Source organism: Myodes glareolus, chromosome 2 (genome assembly GCF_982192425.1).
Source record: "Myodes glareolus chromosome 2, mMyoGla1.1, whole genome shotgun sequence".
In the NCBI taxonomy this organism is placed as follows: domain Eukaryota; kingdom Metazoa; phylum Chordata; class Mammalia; order Rodentia; family Cricetidae; genus Myodes; species Myodes glareolus.
The window spans coordinates 6,912,291-6,931,415 of NC_142027.1; the positions used below are offsets into that span (position 1 = coordinate 6,912,291).

The window sequence follows — 19,125 nt, forward strand, 5'->3', positions numbered from 1 at the left end:
CAGCACAGGGCAACAGTGGGTACGCAGACCACACTGCTGGACACTAACCACTGGTGTCCCAGGTCCTTCACAGTCCCCAGTGCCAGGTGAGTGGGACACAGTTAGCACTGTGAAGACCACACCACATAAACCACTGTCATCTTGCTTTTTGATTTCAAAAACAAATAAACAAAAGAAAAGAAAAAATAATTACTGTGAATATATACTACATTTATATATTACAAACCGAGTTTGTTCTTAAACATGAGTCCGGGCGATTAATACAGACTCACAACTGGTCAAGTGCAGAGAATGAACAATCGCCCTTCTCCCTAAAGCTCAGGGGTGCAAAGACTGTGAGAGCCAGAGGCCGGGTGGAGAGCTGGGACATAGCACCCTTTGGACATGCCCTGGCCTATGAACTCACAAGCTCACTGCACGAGACAGGCAGAGGTCGGGTCTCCCAACTGTTCATCAAGAGAAGGCAGGATCACGAGGCCCCACCCCTGCCCAAGGGAGGGCTTAATGTAGCTGGGGGCTACGGGGATCACCTTCTGCAGTGGTATGCCTGTTCCTAAGTTGACTGTGTTATTCAGGAAGCCCTATTCAAACTCAGTGGGTCACACCCAGCAAAGACATGAAAGTAGGGCCTTTTTGGGAAGAGGACTGGCTTTAGTGGGAGAGGGAGAGACCTGAGAGGGTCAGAGGATAAAATAACGACAAAATTCATTATATAAATTTATGAGGATACATAGAGAAACCCTGTCTTGAAACCCCTGCCCCAAAAATAAAGTTGCTAAAGAATGAAAAGTTAATGAAAGTTTTAAATGCACATAAAATATTCATAGGAAATGATGCCTTGCATCTTAGAAAAACAAGGAGGAGGAGGTAGAAGTCAAACCAAAGATTTAGGCAAAGTATACAGGAGGGTTTTGTGGCTGAAGGAATTGATTGGTCTTCCATTAAAAGCTGAGCAAACACACAGAGCGTGGCTCTGCTCAGCTCTGAGCCATCACCCTGGGCGGAAGCACCACTCAGCAGCTGCATTATGTGGTAAACTGGATAGACAAGTCAGTGTGTGCCAGGACACAGCCTGCTGGGTGGCCTCTGTGCCGGGCAGCCAGGATGCTCCTAAGTGAGGCTGAGAGCCCTACCCAGGGATTACTGAGGAAGTCCCTAGATAAAGCCCATGCATGCACATGTTCTTCTGTTCAAAACAGACCATCTCCAAGTGCGAGTCACAGGATGAGGGTGCCAGCCATTTGCATTGCTTCCCCCAAGAAAGGTTCCACCATCAAAACCCAGGAATCTCTCCTGATTCCTTTCCCATACTCAGAGGACACTGGGTAACTAGTACTAAAGAAATTCAACCGTGTTATCTCATTGTACTCATTGCAAAAGTAAGGCCAGGCCTGGCTGGCAGCTTTGGGAGGCAGAGGCTGGTGGATCTCTGTGAGTGTGAGGCCAGCTTGGTCTCCACAGTTGAGTTCCTGGACAGCCAGGGCGGTGACACAGAGAAATCCTGTCTCTTAAAAACAAAAATAGGGGCTGGAGAGTCGGCTCAGCTCTTTCAGAGGACCTGGGTTCAATTCCAGCCACCCACAAGGTAGCTCACAACCGTCTGTAACTCCAGTTCTAGGGGACCTAACACTCTGAAACAGATATCCATGCAGGCAAAATACCAATGCACATTAAACAAACAAATAAAAAGGTCTCAAAGATTAATTCTGACGTAACTCCACTCTGGAAAAGCAAAATAACCAGGGTGAAAAGCTAGGAAACTTTCTATCATGTGAGAACGCCCCAGATCACCTCTGTTGTTAGACCCAAACAATCAGTGTGCAGTTTAGAATACAGAACCCTAAACTTTTAATTCAAAAGCAACCATCAGCAACCATCACCACCATCACAACCCTCCAAGCCCATATTATCGCCATTCTTCCTGGTTCTCCCTGGTCTGCCTCAGCACCTCTGGGGCTAAGGTCACAGGTCTGTCTCTACACCTGGCCTCTGGCTTTCACTTCCTTCCAGCCATCACGGCACTCCCCTCCCTCTTCTCCTAGAAAGGAGTCTGGCAAGTACTTGCCCTTTTAATCTCCTTTTCTTAGTGCAGCAAAGCACACATGTGTGGTTCTGGGGCAGGAGGAGGTAACATGCCAGCCTCCAGGGGTCAGAAAGTCAGAACGGTGACATTGTCAGTCACGGGCCAAGAGTTCCATTTGCTTGTGTTAATTGAGAAGTGCAAACAGGGAAAAGTTGTCACCTACATGGAAAGCATCCTCACAGCTGGGTCTAGCCCAGCCCTTGGCGATGTCTCCTAACATGGACACTGTAACTCTGCTCCCTCTTCCTGTCTGTGCATGAGAATTATGTGCTGGGGGTATTCAGTTCTATTCCTAAGGGCTTAAGGGTTCAGCTCTTTCTCAGAGTAAAACAGAAATAGCAAAAACGATCTTCTACTGCCAGATCACTCACTGTGCCTGTAACGCACACTCAGGGATTATATAAGCCTTGGCCAGCATCTACCCTGGGAAGCTAGTCACCACTTCTGGGCGTGGTAGACACCGGCTTGGCTTTCAGTAATTCATGTTCTTGGTTCAATGTCAAGAAATAACAGTGTTGGGGAAAAATACCAATATTAAACAAGGCTATCAACTGTTCAAACAAACTCTCATTCATGGACCAAAAGAACAAACAAAACTCCAATTTTTAACACGTTTCTAGTGTGAATAACACAGATTGAAGGACCTCTGGGCAGCTAAGTAATGTGTTAATCTGTTACAGAATGTAAAAACTCAAATATGCATGTATTAGCACACAAAGACACTCATGGGTATGGGTACACACGTACACACACACACACACACACACACACACACACACACACACACAGACCTGTTATCAGAACATGAAGGCAAAAGAACTTGCAGGAAGTCTGGTAATGCCCCGCTGCTCCCTCCTGTGTCACCATGACTACTGAGTCCACATGCTCCCAAGCTCACCCACCACATGTGCTAGCCACCATGGGTGGCAATGAGACAGATTCTTCCTCCACAGAGGTGACTATAATGGTAAGCTATCCCCTGGGGAAATCAGGACAGAGCTAAGTGAAAGCCGCAAGTGGTCCACATGCAAACCTCTATTTAGGTCTGTGCAATCCAGTGCAGATGCAAAGGAACACAGCCTGGGTCGCTGTCTCTGTACAGTGCTCTATGGGGCCGCTGTCTCTGTACAGTGCTCTACGGGGCGCTGTCTCTGTACAGTGCTCTACGGGGCCGCTGTCTCTGTACAGTGCTCTACGGGGCCGCTGTCTCTGTACAGTGCTCTAAGTTGCTCTGTCCCCAGGTTTTCTGGAGCTTACAAGAACACTCCAAGTATGGCTGGGATTGACTTCTTGATTCTACAAGGGACCCCAGGCACCGCCCAAATGCATGTCAGGGTGATGTGTCTGAGGCCTGGGAACAGCAGAGGCAAGAGAGGCACGGTGCCAGCACATGGGGTGTGACAGGCACAGTCAGCAGTCACCACAGATAGGCCGGAACATGGGCCCTATCACCAGTGATGTTAATCACTGCAACGTCTCTCAGAACAGTCAACATGGACAGCAACTCTTTATAAAGAAAGAAGAATTTGGCAAGGGCTTTGTGCACATGCAACGGTTTACATGACTGCACACTTTCTCCAGCTTCTGAGCTGTCACGAGAAGGCTCTGAGAACTCAGGAGCGTTAAGTGCTTCTTCAGGTCCTGCAGAGAGATGTGAGAGACTCTGCTCTGGTCCAGTGGCAGCACATGCCTATGATTCTTGGGAGGCAGAGACTGAGGCAGGAGGATTGCAGTGAGATACCAGTTGGGGCTACATTATGTAGAAGACCTTTGTGTCAAAAATTAAAATAAAATAAAGAACAAGGGGGAGAGGACCCTGCTTTGCACAGTACTGGTTCCTCCCGCTGAGTCCTGCCTGCTGAGGAACCTGGCTTTAAGGGCAGTTCTGGACTCTGTCCAGCTTTGTTGCTCCCTGTGGTGGCCTTGAGAACCCTGCCCATCTTCCCTCCCTGACCTGTGAATGGAGGTGCCCATCAGGGAACGCATCCTCCACCAGAGGAGGAGGGCATGTGCACCTGTGTGCATCTCCCCTTCAACTGCGGACAGCTCCCTGGCGGACCAGGCTCTAAAGGGTGCCCTTCATAGGAATATGCCCTGCATAGGACTCTCAAGGTCAGGATCAATATCATCTCTCTAGTCTTTGACTTCCCCTCTGGTAAGGTGCCATGGTGAGTTCTTGGGACTATGTCATGTGGTGAGTAATGTGAATTAACCCTGCCTTCTCTGTACCTCCCAGCCCCATCACATGGGTGTTGGCACTTCTGCAGTGGAAGTGGAAGATCCCAAACCCAGACTAGACACAAGGCCCACCAACCTGTCGTAGATCTCAGAGCCCTCTTCCAGGCCCGGCAGCAGGCCCACGAGGAAAGCCTGGAGACTGGGCAGGAGCAGCTTCTGCAGCGGGAGGAAGTACTTCTCATAGAGGCCGAGCAGGACAGGCCTCACTGACATGGCGGCATAGGCCAGCAGGGGAAACAGGCCGCAGCTTTGAGAAAGACAAGAAGGGCAAGTGAGCGCAGTCAGACACCAGGCCACAGATCCCAGGGCTCAGGGGCAAAGGAGAGGTTTGGGGTTTGCACAGTCTAAGGCCACGCTCCACCCTAGCCCCAGGAGGGAATAGTAAAGAGCAAGGGGAGCCGCTGAGCTGGTGACAGGTGCACATTTGATCTGAGATGATCACAGGACACCATTAACTGAGCTACCTGACATTCTGCTCCTTATGCATAAGGCGTGCTAAGGCGTGGAGCCTGAATGCAGGTCTTTCTGAAGGTGACAATCTCCTGGTCAAGGTCGGATGACTGACTGCTGTGTGGTTTTCTCCCCTATGCATATTTTGATTGCCATTTTCCTTTTAAAATTTTTTGAGATAGGATTTCATGTAGTTAAGGGTGACCTTGAACTTCTACCCTTCCTGCCTTCACCTCCTGAGTGCTAGAATTACAAGCATGCACCAGTACACCTGGCTTATCAGTGCCGGCATCAAGCCCAGCCTCCTGCGTGCCAGGCAAGCAGTCTACCAACTGAGTGACGACCCCAGCCCCGTGCCCGTCATTTTTCGATTGGGAACTGAAATACAGCCTGCCCTGGTAAGGACAATCCTAGAGCGGGAAGGGGCTGTACCTGTACAGGAATAAGTCTTTGGCCAGCCATTTGGTCCCCACTATCTTAAAGATGATCTCGTAGGTCTCTAGGGCTTTTAGGTGCACACCACTGGGCAGGGCGGGATGCAAACACTGGGCGAGTCTCTTGCTGATAAGGAGCCTTCGTGGCAGCAGGGAATACTTCAGGTTGCTCTGGAGAGCCTGTGAGACAAGCAAAGGCAAGAGAGAGGACAGCTGTGCCATCTACAGAGGAAAACACATCTGTGAGGCCAGAACATGGTGTGGGGCTGTGAGACAGGCACACAGAGAGGAGCCAGAGGGACCATGTGCGGAGGCTCAATGGAGGCTCACAAGCTAGACTCTTGGGCCTTGAGTGGTTGGATAGGCCCTGCCAATGCTGGAAGGGAAGCAGATGGTTTCTTGGTGACACCATGGCATCCACAGACAGACAAGGGCTGTATGCACCTCTATCCCAGGAGGCCAGCAGTCCCACAGATATGGAGGACTGGACTGTAACCAGCATAGACAGCACTGTCTCCTGTGCACACAGAAGCCCTGGGTGTTTGCTGGGGAGACAGGGTCTCACTCCCCATCACTCTTCAACTCAGCTCCCTAGCCATGTGGCGCTGGGCAGAGCTCACACATGGGGAAGGGCTGTTGCAGGCACCTCTGTCAACTAGGGACTGTGCTGAGAACATCTGAACTCCATGGAAAAATGTGGAACAACAGTATCCCCAGCAAGCAGACGGAGAACCCAGGACACAGGTTCTCCATACTGTAGCTTCTAGAGCTGGGAATACAGCTCAGAGTTAAAGTATTTGCTGGGTGTGTACAAGGCCCTGGGTACTAAAAACAAGCAAACAAGGAAACCCACTCTTCCTGGCATCGAGAAGCAGAGGCAGAGCGCTATGGCTTGGAGATTTCCAGAGACTGTCTTACAATCCCGTCTGACGCTGCGATCTACCAGCCCACACATATCTGTACTGAGAGCACACAGGGTAAATCCCAGGTTTCTGAGAGTCACTCACAGGCCTCCAGAGCACGGCTGCAGTCCGCTTGGCCTACCCCATTTCCACTTTCTTTTTCTTTCTGGGCATGTGTATTTGCCTGTGTGTGTATGGAGGCCAAAGGTCAACACTGATTGGGTGTTTTCCTCAATCATTTTCTACCGTTAAAAACCTATTATTTAGCGTGTGGGGAGGGTGGGTTCAGACTGTGCACACCTCCAGTCCCAGGGACTTTCTACCTGAAAATGGGGAGGGTGGGTTCAGGCTGTGCACGCCTCCAGCCTCAAGTACAAAGACTTTGTGGGCTGATGTGGGAAGGCTGCTGGAACCCAGAAGTTCGAGGCTTTGAAGACAGCCTGAACAACCCAGCAAGACACTTTGTCTCAGAAGGATTAAAATGTTAACTTTTATATTGTGTCACAACAATTTTAAAATGGAAAGAGCCTGTGTTCCAACCTCTTGCAGCTGAAGTTCTGGAAACAGGGTCTTGCTATGTAGTTCAGAGCTGGTCTCAAATACAAAGCAGGTCTCTGGCCTCAGTTTCCTGAGGTTGAAAACAGCCTGGGTGACACAGCAAATACTCTCAAGGAAAGGTCAGACGGTGACATCTATACTGTGTATATGCTTATATACTTAGAAAGGAAGAGACCCACGTCTCATAGCAACAGAGCGGTGGAGGGCTAAGAGCCATCTCTACAGTATTTTTGACATGAGATTCTAAGCATACGCTCCATCCCTAGCTAGCCATTGCCACTCTCTGCCAATAACACACCTCAGCGCCCAATTGCATGTGTTTGACATCATGACTCATCAAACCTGGCTGAAAAACATTAAGACACGAAGTATTTGGGTATTAAAAAGGAAGCCCCAGCCCTAGGCTGTCTTCCTGCCTCCCATGCAGCAGGATGAGGCAATATCCTGCCTGCATATCCAGTCTCAGAGATGTTTCCCCCACACGAACTCAGGGTCACCTATGAAGAGCTAGCCTCTTGTCCTCCATCCTCAGCCTCATCTCTCACACACTAGCATCCTGGCCCAGGTCAGGAAGGGCTTCTCCTCTGCTGCTCTTTCTAGCCTATATGAGAATGTCACTGTGGAACAGACTTCTCAGTGAGGAGGGCTTAGCAACACTCCCAGAGCAGGTCAGAGTGGTGTGGGATATTCTTCTACACTGTGTGAATATATGTTGCTGTGACTGGTTTAATAAAGAAGCTGGCTGGCTTACCAAGGGTAAGGTTGGGGGAGAGCCAAACAGAAAATGCTGGGAAGGGGAAGGGTGGAGTCAGAGGAGTTGCCAGCAAACACAGGGAGAAGCAAGAAGGGCATGCTGTACTAAGAAAAGTTACATGGCAAAGCATAGATAAGAAATGTAGGTTAATTTAAATGTAAGAGTTAGCTAGTAACAAGCCTGAGCTATTGGCTGATCATTTACAATTTACAGTAAGTGTCTTGAGTGGTTATTTGTGAGCAGCTGTGGAGACACAGAGAAACTCTGCCTACACGGGGGGGGGGGGGTATTTTCAGGAAGCTGGAAGCCCATACTGGTTGGCCAGTAACATACACAGTTCATGAGAAACAGTTTACAAATACAGAAAAAACTCAGAGAAGCTGATGGGCTGGGAGGGAAAAGTAATTATGTTTTCAAAATCATTTTCAGCCAGTTCTATGGAAAGAAAAACTGTGTTTCAACAGGAAATTAAGCTTCCTTATTCATTTCACTCAGGAGCTACATAATCCTGAAAGAATTCCTGAAAGTACACTTGGGGTACAATTACAATCTTGACCTCACTACATCCATCGACGCAGCAGATTGACCTTAAAACAAAGGAACTGGGGCCAAAAGAGTAATGCCCCTAAGTAGTGTCTGCTTGGCATGCAGAAGGCCTGGGTTGGACTCTCAGTCCCCCAAATAAATAACTAATAAAGAAAGAATAAAATGTAAGTTTGAGAAAGGGCTAAATTACGGCCTAGCTTCATGACTGGAAGCCAAGAAAGACTTAAGTTCCACCCAAGGGATTTTCTGTACCCCACTTTGGTTCCTTTTAACATGGCACGGTCTGACAGCACAATCTTCTCCAGGATACAACTGGATCTGGAAGTGTGGACCATGTGCTCAGAGCGGTTAAAAAGAGGTAAAACAGCCAGGTGGTGGTGATGCATCCTTTAATCCCAGCACTCAGGAGGCAGAGGCAAATGCATCTCTGTGCATTTGAGGCCAGCCTGGTCTACAAAAGCCAGTTCCAGGACAGTCACAGCTATACAGAGAAACCTTGTCTCAAAAAACCAAAAAGGAAAGAAAGAAAGAAAGAAAGAAAGAAAGAAAGAAAGAAAGAAAGAAAGAAAGAAAGAGACAGAGAGAGAAAGAAAGAAAGAATAAAAGGTAGGGGGGATACACTTTATGTTATGTGTATTTTAACTACTAATAAAAATAGTTTAAACATGTTTAAACATGTTTAAACTATTCCCAGCCCCGGGGTAAGGTAGGGGTGGGGGTGCGGAGATCTGAGGATCCCTTGGGCTTGCTGGCCATCAGTTTAGTTCCAGGCTCTCTGTGAGACCCTGACTCAACATGTCCCTCTGATCTCTGTGTGGATGCACGTTCACACACATGTATACACCACACACACAAACATACATGGCACAGTCCAACCTTCCCCTGCAGAAGATAATGCTTACTGCAGAGGGTCACGTGCCATCTATATGAAATGTAAGCAAGCCAGTTTAACATCCATCTCCCACCAGGCCAGCGATGCACAGCAGCCGTTGCTGTTTAATACTACATGCCTTCCTCTGGAAGTCTGTCATCTTTGGGATGATGCCCATTTTAAAAGCAAAAACAAAGCCATAAGATGTCACAGTGAGTCAGGCTGGCAGGTGTACCGAGCTTCAGCACTTGGTTACATCCTTGCCAAGGGACATCCAGAGTGCCCTTTAGACCAAATGGGACGGGAACAGATATTGAGTAACAACAAATTGGCCAGGACTTCCCACTTCCCTGGCAGGCCAGAGGCTCATGACACCAAGTGCCATGCCTCACTTGAGATGATGCAGTGGTATGCAGTGGCTGCAAGAGAAAAACTGCAGAAATGGGTCCGCTGGCCTCCCCTAAGAGCCACTGCTGGGCCATCGCAGGGCTGGATGTGTTTAACGGGGGGGTGGGGGGGGGGAGTATGACACTGCTTCCACGTCTGTGTCAACAAGGACCTTCCTTCTCAAAAGGTTGTAGGCTGAGCTGCACCGAGCTATGTTCAGTCGGTGAACTCTGACCCGGCAAGGCCAGGATGAGTCAGCTCTCCACGCAGCTTCCATCACCCACTTCCTGGCACCTCTCTCAGTGAAGTTGCCGGAGAGGATCCTGTGTAGGTTAATTTACCTGTTCATCTCACGTAGCGAGATCCATTAGGAAGCTAAAGGGTTGTTGTTTTAATTCTTAAGCCAGGTATGGTGGTGTATACCATTAGTCTCAGCACTTGAGGCAAGTGGATCCCTGAGTTCAAGGTCAGCCTGGCCTACAGAGCAAGTTCCAGGAAACCTTGTCTCAAAATATCAAAAGACTGAATGAATTAATGGATAAATAAATAAATAAATTTTCTTTTTGAGTCAACTACAGGGTCACACAGAGAAACCCTGCCTCAAAATACCAAAAAAATTGAATGAATAAATGAACAAACAAACAAAAATTTTTATTAAGTCAGCTGCAGGGGCTCAGGCCTATACAATCTTAGCACTTTCAAGGCAGAGGCAGGAGGATTGCCAAGACCATTTCTTCCAGCTAATATCAGCCAGGGCTTTCTGAGCTGATGCCGGGGTGGTGAGTAAGGCAGGCTGGTGGTGTGGACTAGGAGAGTCCCAAAGGCACGGGCAGGAAAGGCCAGGCGCAGTCCGCAGACACTGGACAGGTGCAGAGGCGACACTTACCATTTTCCCAGAGTGCGCTCTGTCAACAGGAAATGCTTGGGAAAGAGCTTAGGAAGTCACTATGAAGTCAAGGGTCTGTACCTAACCTACTGAGCTGGGTCCAAGTCAGGGCTTCTCCCTCATGGGCTGCCAGGCCATGACAGGCTACCTGAGTGCCCCAGGGCTGTTTTCTCACACAGAAAGTGTGCTGCCACCGACTCACTGGCTGGCCATGTAGGTTAAACATTGAAAGGAGGTGAGACACAGAGAGCATCCATCCTACTTCACCAGTACACGCAAACACATGGAGACATACAACCTACACATGCATATACACCTCTGCACATGTACACACACTCCACACATATATACCAGCATATAATACACAGTGAGATAACACACATATCATACATGTACACACCCTATAAAGACACACTCCTGCATATGCACACACACTGGTACACCCCTTCATATATACCCACAGTTCACACATATATCACATGTATACATATCCTACATACGCATATACAGCAGAGATGCACAGATACACACATAGACGCACACATCACGAGTAACGGGAGACTTCCAATCTCTTGGATAGGATGACACGGAAATCAATGTGCCAGAACAGAAAATTCTTAATTTTTGAAACAAGGTCTCACGGCGATCCTCCTGCCTCAGTCTTCAAGTGCTGGGATTACTGGTGTATGCCCTCAGGATGAGCAGAAACTAGTTCTTGAACCCGATGCAGGAAACACACAGAGCTCACGTAGCAAACATGACCCACATGCAGACACTGCTCTTCATTGTTTGCCTTCTGATTTTATTTCATTTACATTCATTCCCTGTGTGTGTGGCTTACACACGTGTGATTTATATATGTATGTCTGGAAGATTCCTTCCCTGTGTGTGTGGCTTACACACATGTATAACTTACACATGTATGTGCTGAAGATCCCTTCCCTGAGGGGCTTACATGCATGTGTGACTTACCCATGTATGTGCAGAAGATCCTTCCCTTTGTGTGGCTTACACACGTGTATGACTTACATATGTATGTGTGGCTTACACACGTGTATGACTTACATATGTATGTGTGGCTTACAATCGTATATGTGTGTGTGATCTGGAACCTCAGGCTGATGTCAGGTGTTTTCTCAGTCTAGTGGGACAAGTTCTCTCACTGAATCTGGAACTCACAAACTCAGCTGGACAGGTGAGTGCCATCTTACACATTTTACACGGGGTCTCGGCTCAGGTTCTCATGCTTAGACACCAAGCACTTTCCAGCCACGGCCACCTTCCCCAGCCCTTTGTGGGGATTCTTTAACTTCTCCATCTGAGCATTGACCTCCAGCTCCCTTGCCGCCCCACAGGAGCTCAGAACAGCTGTGTTGCTCTGCAGGCTCCATTCTTTTCAACAGGCCTCTTGACTACTGCCAGAGGACATGGGCCTCATTAAATACAGAAATCTGCTGTTGGGGTACAGCTACACGGGCGGGAACCTCAACGGAGCAGTAGGGGCTCACAGAGGCGATCACTCCATCTGAACTCACAGACTCAGAGGTGATGGCTGAGTTCCACAAGTAAGGAGGGAGGAGGGAAGGTAGGAGAAGCCACATTCTTCACTACTAGCCTGAAGCTCACACTAGGCGTGATGCAGAGGACGGGGAAGTATTTACGAACGAATGACCACACGCAGCATGCTACACCAATTTTCTTTTTCTTTTCTTCTTATTTATTTATTTTATCTTTTTCCAGAGACAGGGTTTCTCTGTAGCTTTGAAGCCTGTCCTGAAACTAGCTCTTGTAGACCAGGCTGGCCTCGAACTCACAGAGATCCACCTGCCTCTGCTCCCAAGTGCTGGGACTAAAGGTGTGCACCATCACCGCCCAGCTACCATTTTTCTTTTTTAAACACTGTCATCTACAAGTGACATGTGTGACAGACCTGTAGCCAAGCTTATATGATATGGAATCAGTGTGTTAAGGCCTGAGCCCAGAGAACAGAATTACCACAAATCCTTGATGGCTTTAGTCCCCAAAGTATAACTGGTAATTCAGTGTTCAGAAGTCACACAGGCGTGTGGAGCTAGCGTTGACAAGTGACTGAATGTCAGCTCTTCCCCAACACTACCTTCCTGAGGTCTCTGGAGCCTCACACCAGGTGTGTCCGCCTCAGCTGGAGTTGACTGGTTTCAGATTGGCTGCATTTAGGGCAAGCCACACAAGTGCTCCATTCCCTACAAGAACACAAGGCTCTGGAGTGGGGCCTGGAGGTGGCTCAGCTGACAAGTCAAAGGACCTAAGTCTAAGGCTGGGACCTCTCTCCAACACACGTGCCACAATGACTGCCAACCCTCCCCCACACGTAAGTAAATGGAGTAAGATTCTTGATTGCATGCCAGATGGGCAGGTTCTTGCAGTCAGTGACCAACCAGGGGCAAGAACACCAAAGTATGTAACTCAGAGTCCCAGATGGGACTGGAGGTCACAGCTCTCCGTGAACACAGGGCTGCCTTGCTCTCATTCGTGTTGGTCTGGTTTTATCTTATCTGGTCTTCCTTCTGTGCTGTTCGCTTCCCTGGTTCTGAAACAAGTCGTCTGTACAGGTGGCTGCCTGGGAGAGGCTGTACCAATATGCAGGACTGTACCGTCAAACAAGCCCGGCTTGCTCTGTGGACATCAGAGCCCCAGCTCTGTTCTCTCTGAAGCTTGTCCTGGGACACTTGGGCAAGAGTAGGGCACTGTGGCTGAGATACAGAGCCCCGGAAGAGCATGACTCATGGACACAGCGAGTTCTGGGCTTAGCCCCTGCAGTGGCTTAGGAAGAGTCCTGGTCCAGTCCGCTGCCACTCAGTGAGACAAAGGGCAGGGACTGGCGACGGGAAGACACGGGAAGACTGATTTAATTTCTTTCTTAAAAAATATTTATTTATTTATTTATTATGTATACAATATTCTGTCTGTGTGGATGCCTCCAGGCCAGAAGAGGGTACCAGACCCCATTACAGATGGTTGTGAGCCACCATGTGGTTTCTGGGAATTGAACTCAGGACCTTTGGTAGAGCAGGCAATGCTCTTAACCGCTGAGCCATCTCTCCAGCCCTGATTTAATTTCTTATTTGGGGATTTGAATCCAGGACTCTGACACTGAGCTGCACTCCCAGCAAAGTTCAGTCCTCGTTCTTTTCGGCAGCATTGCGGGGCTGCACCCGGCCTAGTGTATGCCAGGCAAACTGAGCATCTCCCCTCAGCCATTTTCTGCATCTTTTAAGGACACAAAACACTTTTCCTGTCACGTGTCTGCATGGCCCACAGAGGATCCGGGCTCCAGCTTGCATCTGGCTAAAGGATGGGCTTAGTTAGGACACAGACTATCCAACCACGCAATTTCAAATAAAAAAAAAAAAACCATAATGTAACCTAAAAAATCGAAAGTCCAGGGCCATGTTGCCATTGGCAGAAAGGCATTCAGAAACACCTGGAGACATTTATGACTTTATTTGTGGGTGGGGGAGGGGCTCGGCTATACCGGCATGTAGTGAACTAGAGGCCAGGAGGCTAACAACCATCTTACAGTGCCCAGAACAGGGCCCACCTCCACCTCAGATGCTCGCTGTGCTGTGGCTGAGACACTCCATGCAGAGAGTGCAGAGGAGCAGGGTCCATCTCTGGCTTACAGAGAAAAAAAAAAAAGAACAACAAAAATAGCCCACTCTCAATGGAACGAAAATAACCAAACACTGTTTGTTCCTTTTATGCCTTTGAAGCAGAGGAAATCCCTTTCAGAAGCTGGCCTGCAGCCTTCCGGCCACATCTCAGGGGTCCCAGAAGTCACAAGGTCACATCTAAGTAAACTGTGACGTGGAAAACGGAATCAAAAGGATTAAAGCCGAGAACAAGAACAGCCTGCCTCCAGCTACCTCAGAACTCTCCACCAGGTGACCTCCACACATAACAGGGTCTTTTAAACAAGGAAGAGAAGGGACTGGCCGTTGTCTGGGCAGCCACATGCCTGCCCCACACTCAAAAGTGGAGTCTGAATTAAACCTGCTGCTCCCACACTGAGCATGCTCAGTGCTCCTGCTTTCCATGGCAATCCAATTAGACTGTCTTCCAGCATACCAAGGCCCTGAGACATCCAGCTGGGGAGTCACCAGAAGCACTAGCAAGAAAGGATCTGTCACGTGCATAAAAGTAACACTTTGACTATTATTCATACACACACTTTTTTTTGTTTGTTTGTTTTGTAGTTTGAGACAGGGTTTCTCTGTGTATCAGCCCTGGCTGTTCTGGAACTTGCTGTGCTGTAGGAATTCCTACCACCAGTAGCTGTTAAGTTACCCGCCCACTTAGGTGTGGCCTCTTATACTAGTTATGCTGATATAAAGCATGTGTCTGGTCTTTTTCTGGCTGTGGAATTCAGTTGCTGTTCCCCATTCCAGCAAAGGATTGTGATCTGTGAGTCTACCCCTAAATAAATAACCCTCTATTAGTCTCAATTCTGAGCTAGTGTGGGATTTCTTTTAAGCATCCATCTTCACTCGCTCTGTAGACCAGGATGGCCTCCAACTCACCGAGATCCTCCTGCCTCAGCCTCCCAAGTACTGGGATTAAAGGCGTGCGCCACCACTGCCTGGCTATATACACACATTTTTTTTTAATATTTATTTATTTATTATGTATACAATATTCTGTCTGTGTGTCTGCCTGCAGGCCAGCAGAGGGCATCAGATTTCATTTCAGATGGTTGTGAGCCACCATGTGGTTGCTGGGAATTGAACTCAGGACCTTTGGGAGAGCAGGCAATGCTTTTAACCGCTGAGCCATCTCTCCAGCCCACACACATTTTTTAAGGCTGATTTATCTTAACAAATAATGTGTATGTGTCCAGATGTGGGTACGTGCATGTGAGTGCAAGTAGCTTTGAAGCCTACAGACCCTGGTCCTCTGGAGCTGGAGTTACAGGAGGTTGTGGGCTGCCTGGCTGAGTGCGAGGAACTGAGTTTCATCCTCTGAAGCAGGAACAGTCTGTCCTCTGAACTGCTGAGCCATCTCTCCAGTCCAGCACCTCACATATTGATCAGCTACTGAAATAACACGCACAGCAACTAAGGAACGAACTGAGACAAGCCACGGAGGGAGGGCAGGGGTGAGGCACTGAGAAACACCAGAGGCTCTGCCATTAAAATCACTGCCTAATGAGATCACCTGCCCATTCTCCCACACTAAAGGCTGTTGGGCCATCAGCTCAGCCAGGGACATTTTTCAGTGTGCCTGAAGACATGAGTGGAAGAAATGTGCCCTTAAAATTTCCTGAACGTTGTAGGCTGGACAGGTGCCCAGTGGCTAAGAGCCTGTTCTGTTCCCGGTATTCATGCTGAGCAGCTCATAACTGCTGCTGACTTCAGCTCTGAGGGAGCTGATACCTTCCCGAGGAACCTGCACTTACATGCACGTATGAGCGAGTACACACACATGTGTGCACAGCAGGACTGAGAGAGCTATGTAGAACAATCCATTTGTTTCATTTCTCTGTCCCTTCACTTATTGTGAGCACATTCTCCTGTTAGACAACTGGTCTACCTCATCTGAAGGACACAGCCATTATACTGTCACATCACGGTATACTTCAAGGCACTCCCTGACTGACGTGGTTACTTCCAATTATCTGTCACCATACAACAATAAAGGCTCTTACAACTGCCTTTGTGTTGCTTTCCTGTGGGATTAAGATAAATTTATAATGGCCTGCGCTAACGTTCTAATCGTCTGTCATGTGGGAAACACCAAAGTCACAGTAAGCCTCTACTCTGTTCCCTCTGGAGAGCGGCTCAAGTCTGCCCACACCAAGAGCTGAGGACAGGGAAGGGCTGCAGCTCCCACATATGGCAGGATGTAGAACGGTGCATCCCTATGCCAAACCATTTGTGGCCTCTAAAGACATTAACTATGTGGCCACAGAGATGGCTCAGCAGCTAAAAGAACTTGCTGCACAATCCTGAGAACAGGGTCTGTAGTTCAGCGCCCTTGTTAACAAGCCTGTGACTCCATGTGATCCCAGCTTGCTCTGACCTCCACTCAAGCACAGGTATATGCACTTACACACACACACGTGTATGCACACACACATGTACATGTACCTGCGCGCGCGCGCACACACACACACACACACACACACACAAATCTTTAACAAACTAAAACAGGGCCCAGAGAGACGGCTCAGCAGTTAAGAGCACTGGCTGCTCATCCAGAGGACACAGATTCAATTTCTAGCAGCCACATAGCAGCTCTCTACTGTTGTAACTCCAGTTCCAGGGCATCCTCACATAGACACACAAATAAATCACAAAAAAAAAACAACAACACATACCCACTGGAAGAATCTCAACTGTCCATTACCAGGAAATGGATCCACAAACTGTGTATCTGTGGACCTTACTCAGCAGTACAAGGTAAATGAATTATCAATATATACAGCTTGGTAACCTTCCGAATAGCTTCGCTAAATAAGAGAGGCCAGAGCAAGAGAAACAGAGGGTGTGTCCATTTATACAATTCTAGATCAGTACTCTTAGGACAGTCTTAGGCAGCCCAGGCTAACCTCAAACTCACACTGGAGCTAGAGGCTGTCCTTGAACTACCACACAAGCCAACCACCACACCAAGTCTGTTTACATAAAACTTTTTAAAATGCAAACTCATCTACAGTGACCAAGAGGAAGGAGACAGTTGTCTGGTGATGTGCATATGAAATGCCAAGAGGGAACTTCTGGAGGTGACAGACACACACTCTTGATGGTGAGGAGGGTCTCACAGGGGTGTAAGCTCGTCAAAACCCATCAAATCCCGCTGAATAGTGTGGGGCTGGTGTTGCGGCTCAGCAGTAGTCTTTATAAGGACTTGGTTTGTAGAACAATGTTCAGGCTACTGTGTGTCAATACGGCTTGGCTGGAGGTGTGGGGCCCACTAAAAAGGGCAGACAGTTTATATTGGACTCAAATACCAGCTTGAAGGTTGGTGCTCACAACAAAGGCGGCCAAATGTAACTGTCCTTTGTTTTTGTCTGATTAGGTTGCCTTTACAAATACTGTACAATGTTTCTCTTAACAACACAGATTTACCTCTCCCAGGGGCTTGGTGACTTGGGGTTTTTCCTGGCTTGCTGATGCCTGCCCGCCTTCTGGCTGTGTCTTTGCATGGGGTGCTCGGGGAAAGCAGACAATGAGGGAGGTGTCTTTCTTTCCTCTTTTAAGGCCACAGTCCTATCAGATAAGGGCCCATCTTATGACCTTATTTAACTTAAATTGCCTACTAATGACACTTTCTCCAGAGTCACTTGGGGATTGTTCAGTGGGGACGCTTTCTAGGCAGAGCAATAATGGGTCACTATCTCTTTCCTGGACCCTGAACTCCACTCTGCTGGATGACACACTGCTGTCGTTTGGTTATCGGTCACGGGAGAGTTAATTGTCTGTGTGAACCTGGAGGCTTCCACACTTCCAGCAGACTGGAGAGGATGAACTACAAACAAATTCTTTCACACAAACACAAAATAGATCAGCTATCTTGGTCACAAATCGGAAAGTGTAACGGACTCCTCTGCAGACAAAAAGCTCTTCTCAAAAAACCTCCTCAACCTTGTCATATCTGAGAAGCTTGCACCGGACAGCTGAGTCAGCAATGCCCTCAGAGTCTCAGCACGGCCCCAGTAATCTGGATAAGGGCCATGATGTCATCTGAACCCCTGAACTAGGCACAACACACCAGAATCCAGCAGCTGCTGCCACACGTTGGACCAGGGATTTGAGCTGATCACTATCGGTGGAGAGCATTAGAGGCTGCTAGCAAGTAGATAAAGCACAACTTAGCTGCTCAGGGTTGGGAGAGACGTGGAACACCACAGGAATCCTCCCACGCTCTCTAGGACACCAGCTGTCCCTCCTTAGAGTGGGTGCAGTGTGAGCACCTGCCAGAGCCCAGCATCAGGAAGGCTGTGAGGGCAGCGGTGCCTGACCAGGAAGTCCCCAGGTCACCGGCACTGAAAAGGCTTGAAGGACGCAGCAGCCTCTACTCGTGGGTGAGAAAAGCCATCTGGTCATTCGCTGGAAGGAGCTTTGGAACTGTGATGTGGACAGACATCTGGAGTTCAGACAGATCTTCTAATTTCTATCTCAAGTCCTAATAGCCAACACCTTCCAGAGGGACTGCATTTCGAGAGACCATTCCAAAGGACATCAGGACAGAGTGTGGCACTGGGGTGCATCTTCCCCAGGGAGTGCCACTGGTGTCCTTATGAGATCAGACAGAAGACGGGGAAAACCAAAAAGGGGCATGGGAAGGAAGGGGAGCCCCACTCAGAGTCTAGGTGAAGTCCTGAGCCAGATGAACAGAGAATTTTGGGAATTCAAGGAACCCTTACTATAAGACACAACTAAGTTCACTGTGGAGGTTGCCTAACTAGGAATAGGGTTCTTCCTCCATGGAGGTATTTCCTAGAGAAATGTTAAAATTACCCCAACCATCCTTAACACCAGAGGGTATACAACCTTGAATTTAACCTTACTCCTTTTCAGCTGTAAAACCCAAAACTTCCTGAGAATCTCACAAACAAAATTAGGAAGTTTGCTTAAGGCCCACACATATTTTAACTCCTGCGCCTTACTATAGTAAGGGTCCCTTGAACTCCTGTGGCCTTGGATTTTTGTCCATTAGACTGCAATCCTACAATCCTGTCCAACACACCTCAGGAACCACCTCAGACCCCATTTCCTAAAGAGCGCTCCTCAGAAACCTGTGGAACCATCTGATTTCAAAACCACACACAACCATTACCAAGACACTTGAACAGAACCCTCTCCTGAGCAGCTCACTGGGGTACAAACTGTTGTTTTCTTCAGTTCCTCTCTCTCTTCTCTTCTCTTCTCTCTCTCTCTCTCTCTCTCTTTCCCTCTCTCTAATGCCCAGTTGAAATCTGCTCAAAAACCTTTCCCTAAGCCCAGCTGCACACAGACTCAACCTGAAATTCTCCTCT

General features: G+C 48.4%; 1 protein-coding gene across 6 annotated transcripts in view; it reads right to left on the reverse strand.

Moving 5' to 3' along the window:
• Dop1b (DOP1 leucine zipper like protein B) overlaps positions 1–19,125 on the reverse strand; it is a 103,953-nt gene that overhangs the window by 77,119 nt on the left and 7,709 nt on the right. For 5 of the 6 annotated variants that reach the window (XR_015000660.2, XM_085685794.2, XM_048422904.3 and 2 more), the window contains 2 exons: positions 5,204–5,385; positions 4,398–4,568 (listed from right to left, as the gene is read on the reverse strand). Coding sequence is in view for 5 of the 6 variants with exons in the window: in XM_085685794.2 (XP_085541920.2) it covers positions 4,398–4,568; positions 5,204–5,385 (353 nt within the window). In the remaining variant the exon portion in view is untranslated. Of the gene's footprint in view, positions 1–4,397; positions 4,569–5,203; positions 5,386–6,212; positions 6,271–19,125 lie in introns of those variants that run through there. The other variant, XM_048422907.3, reaches the window with a different exon arrangement.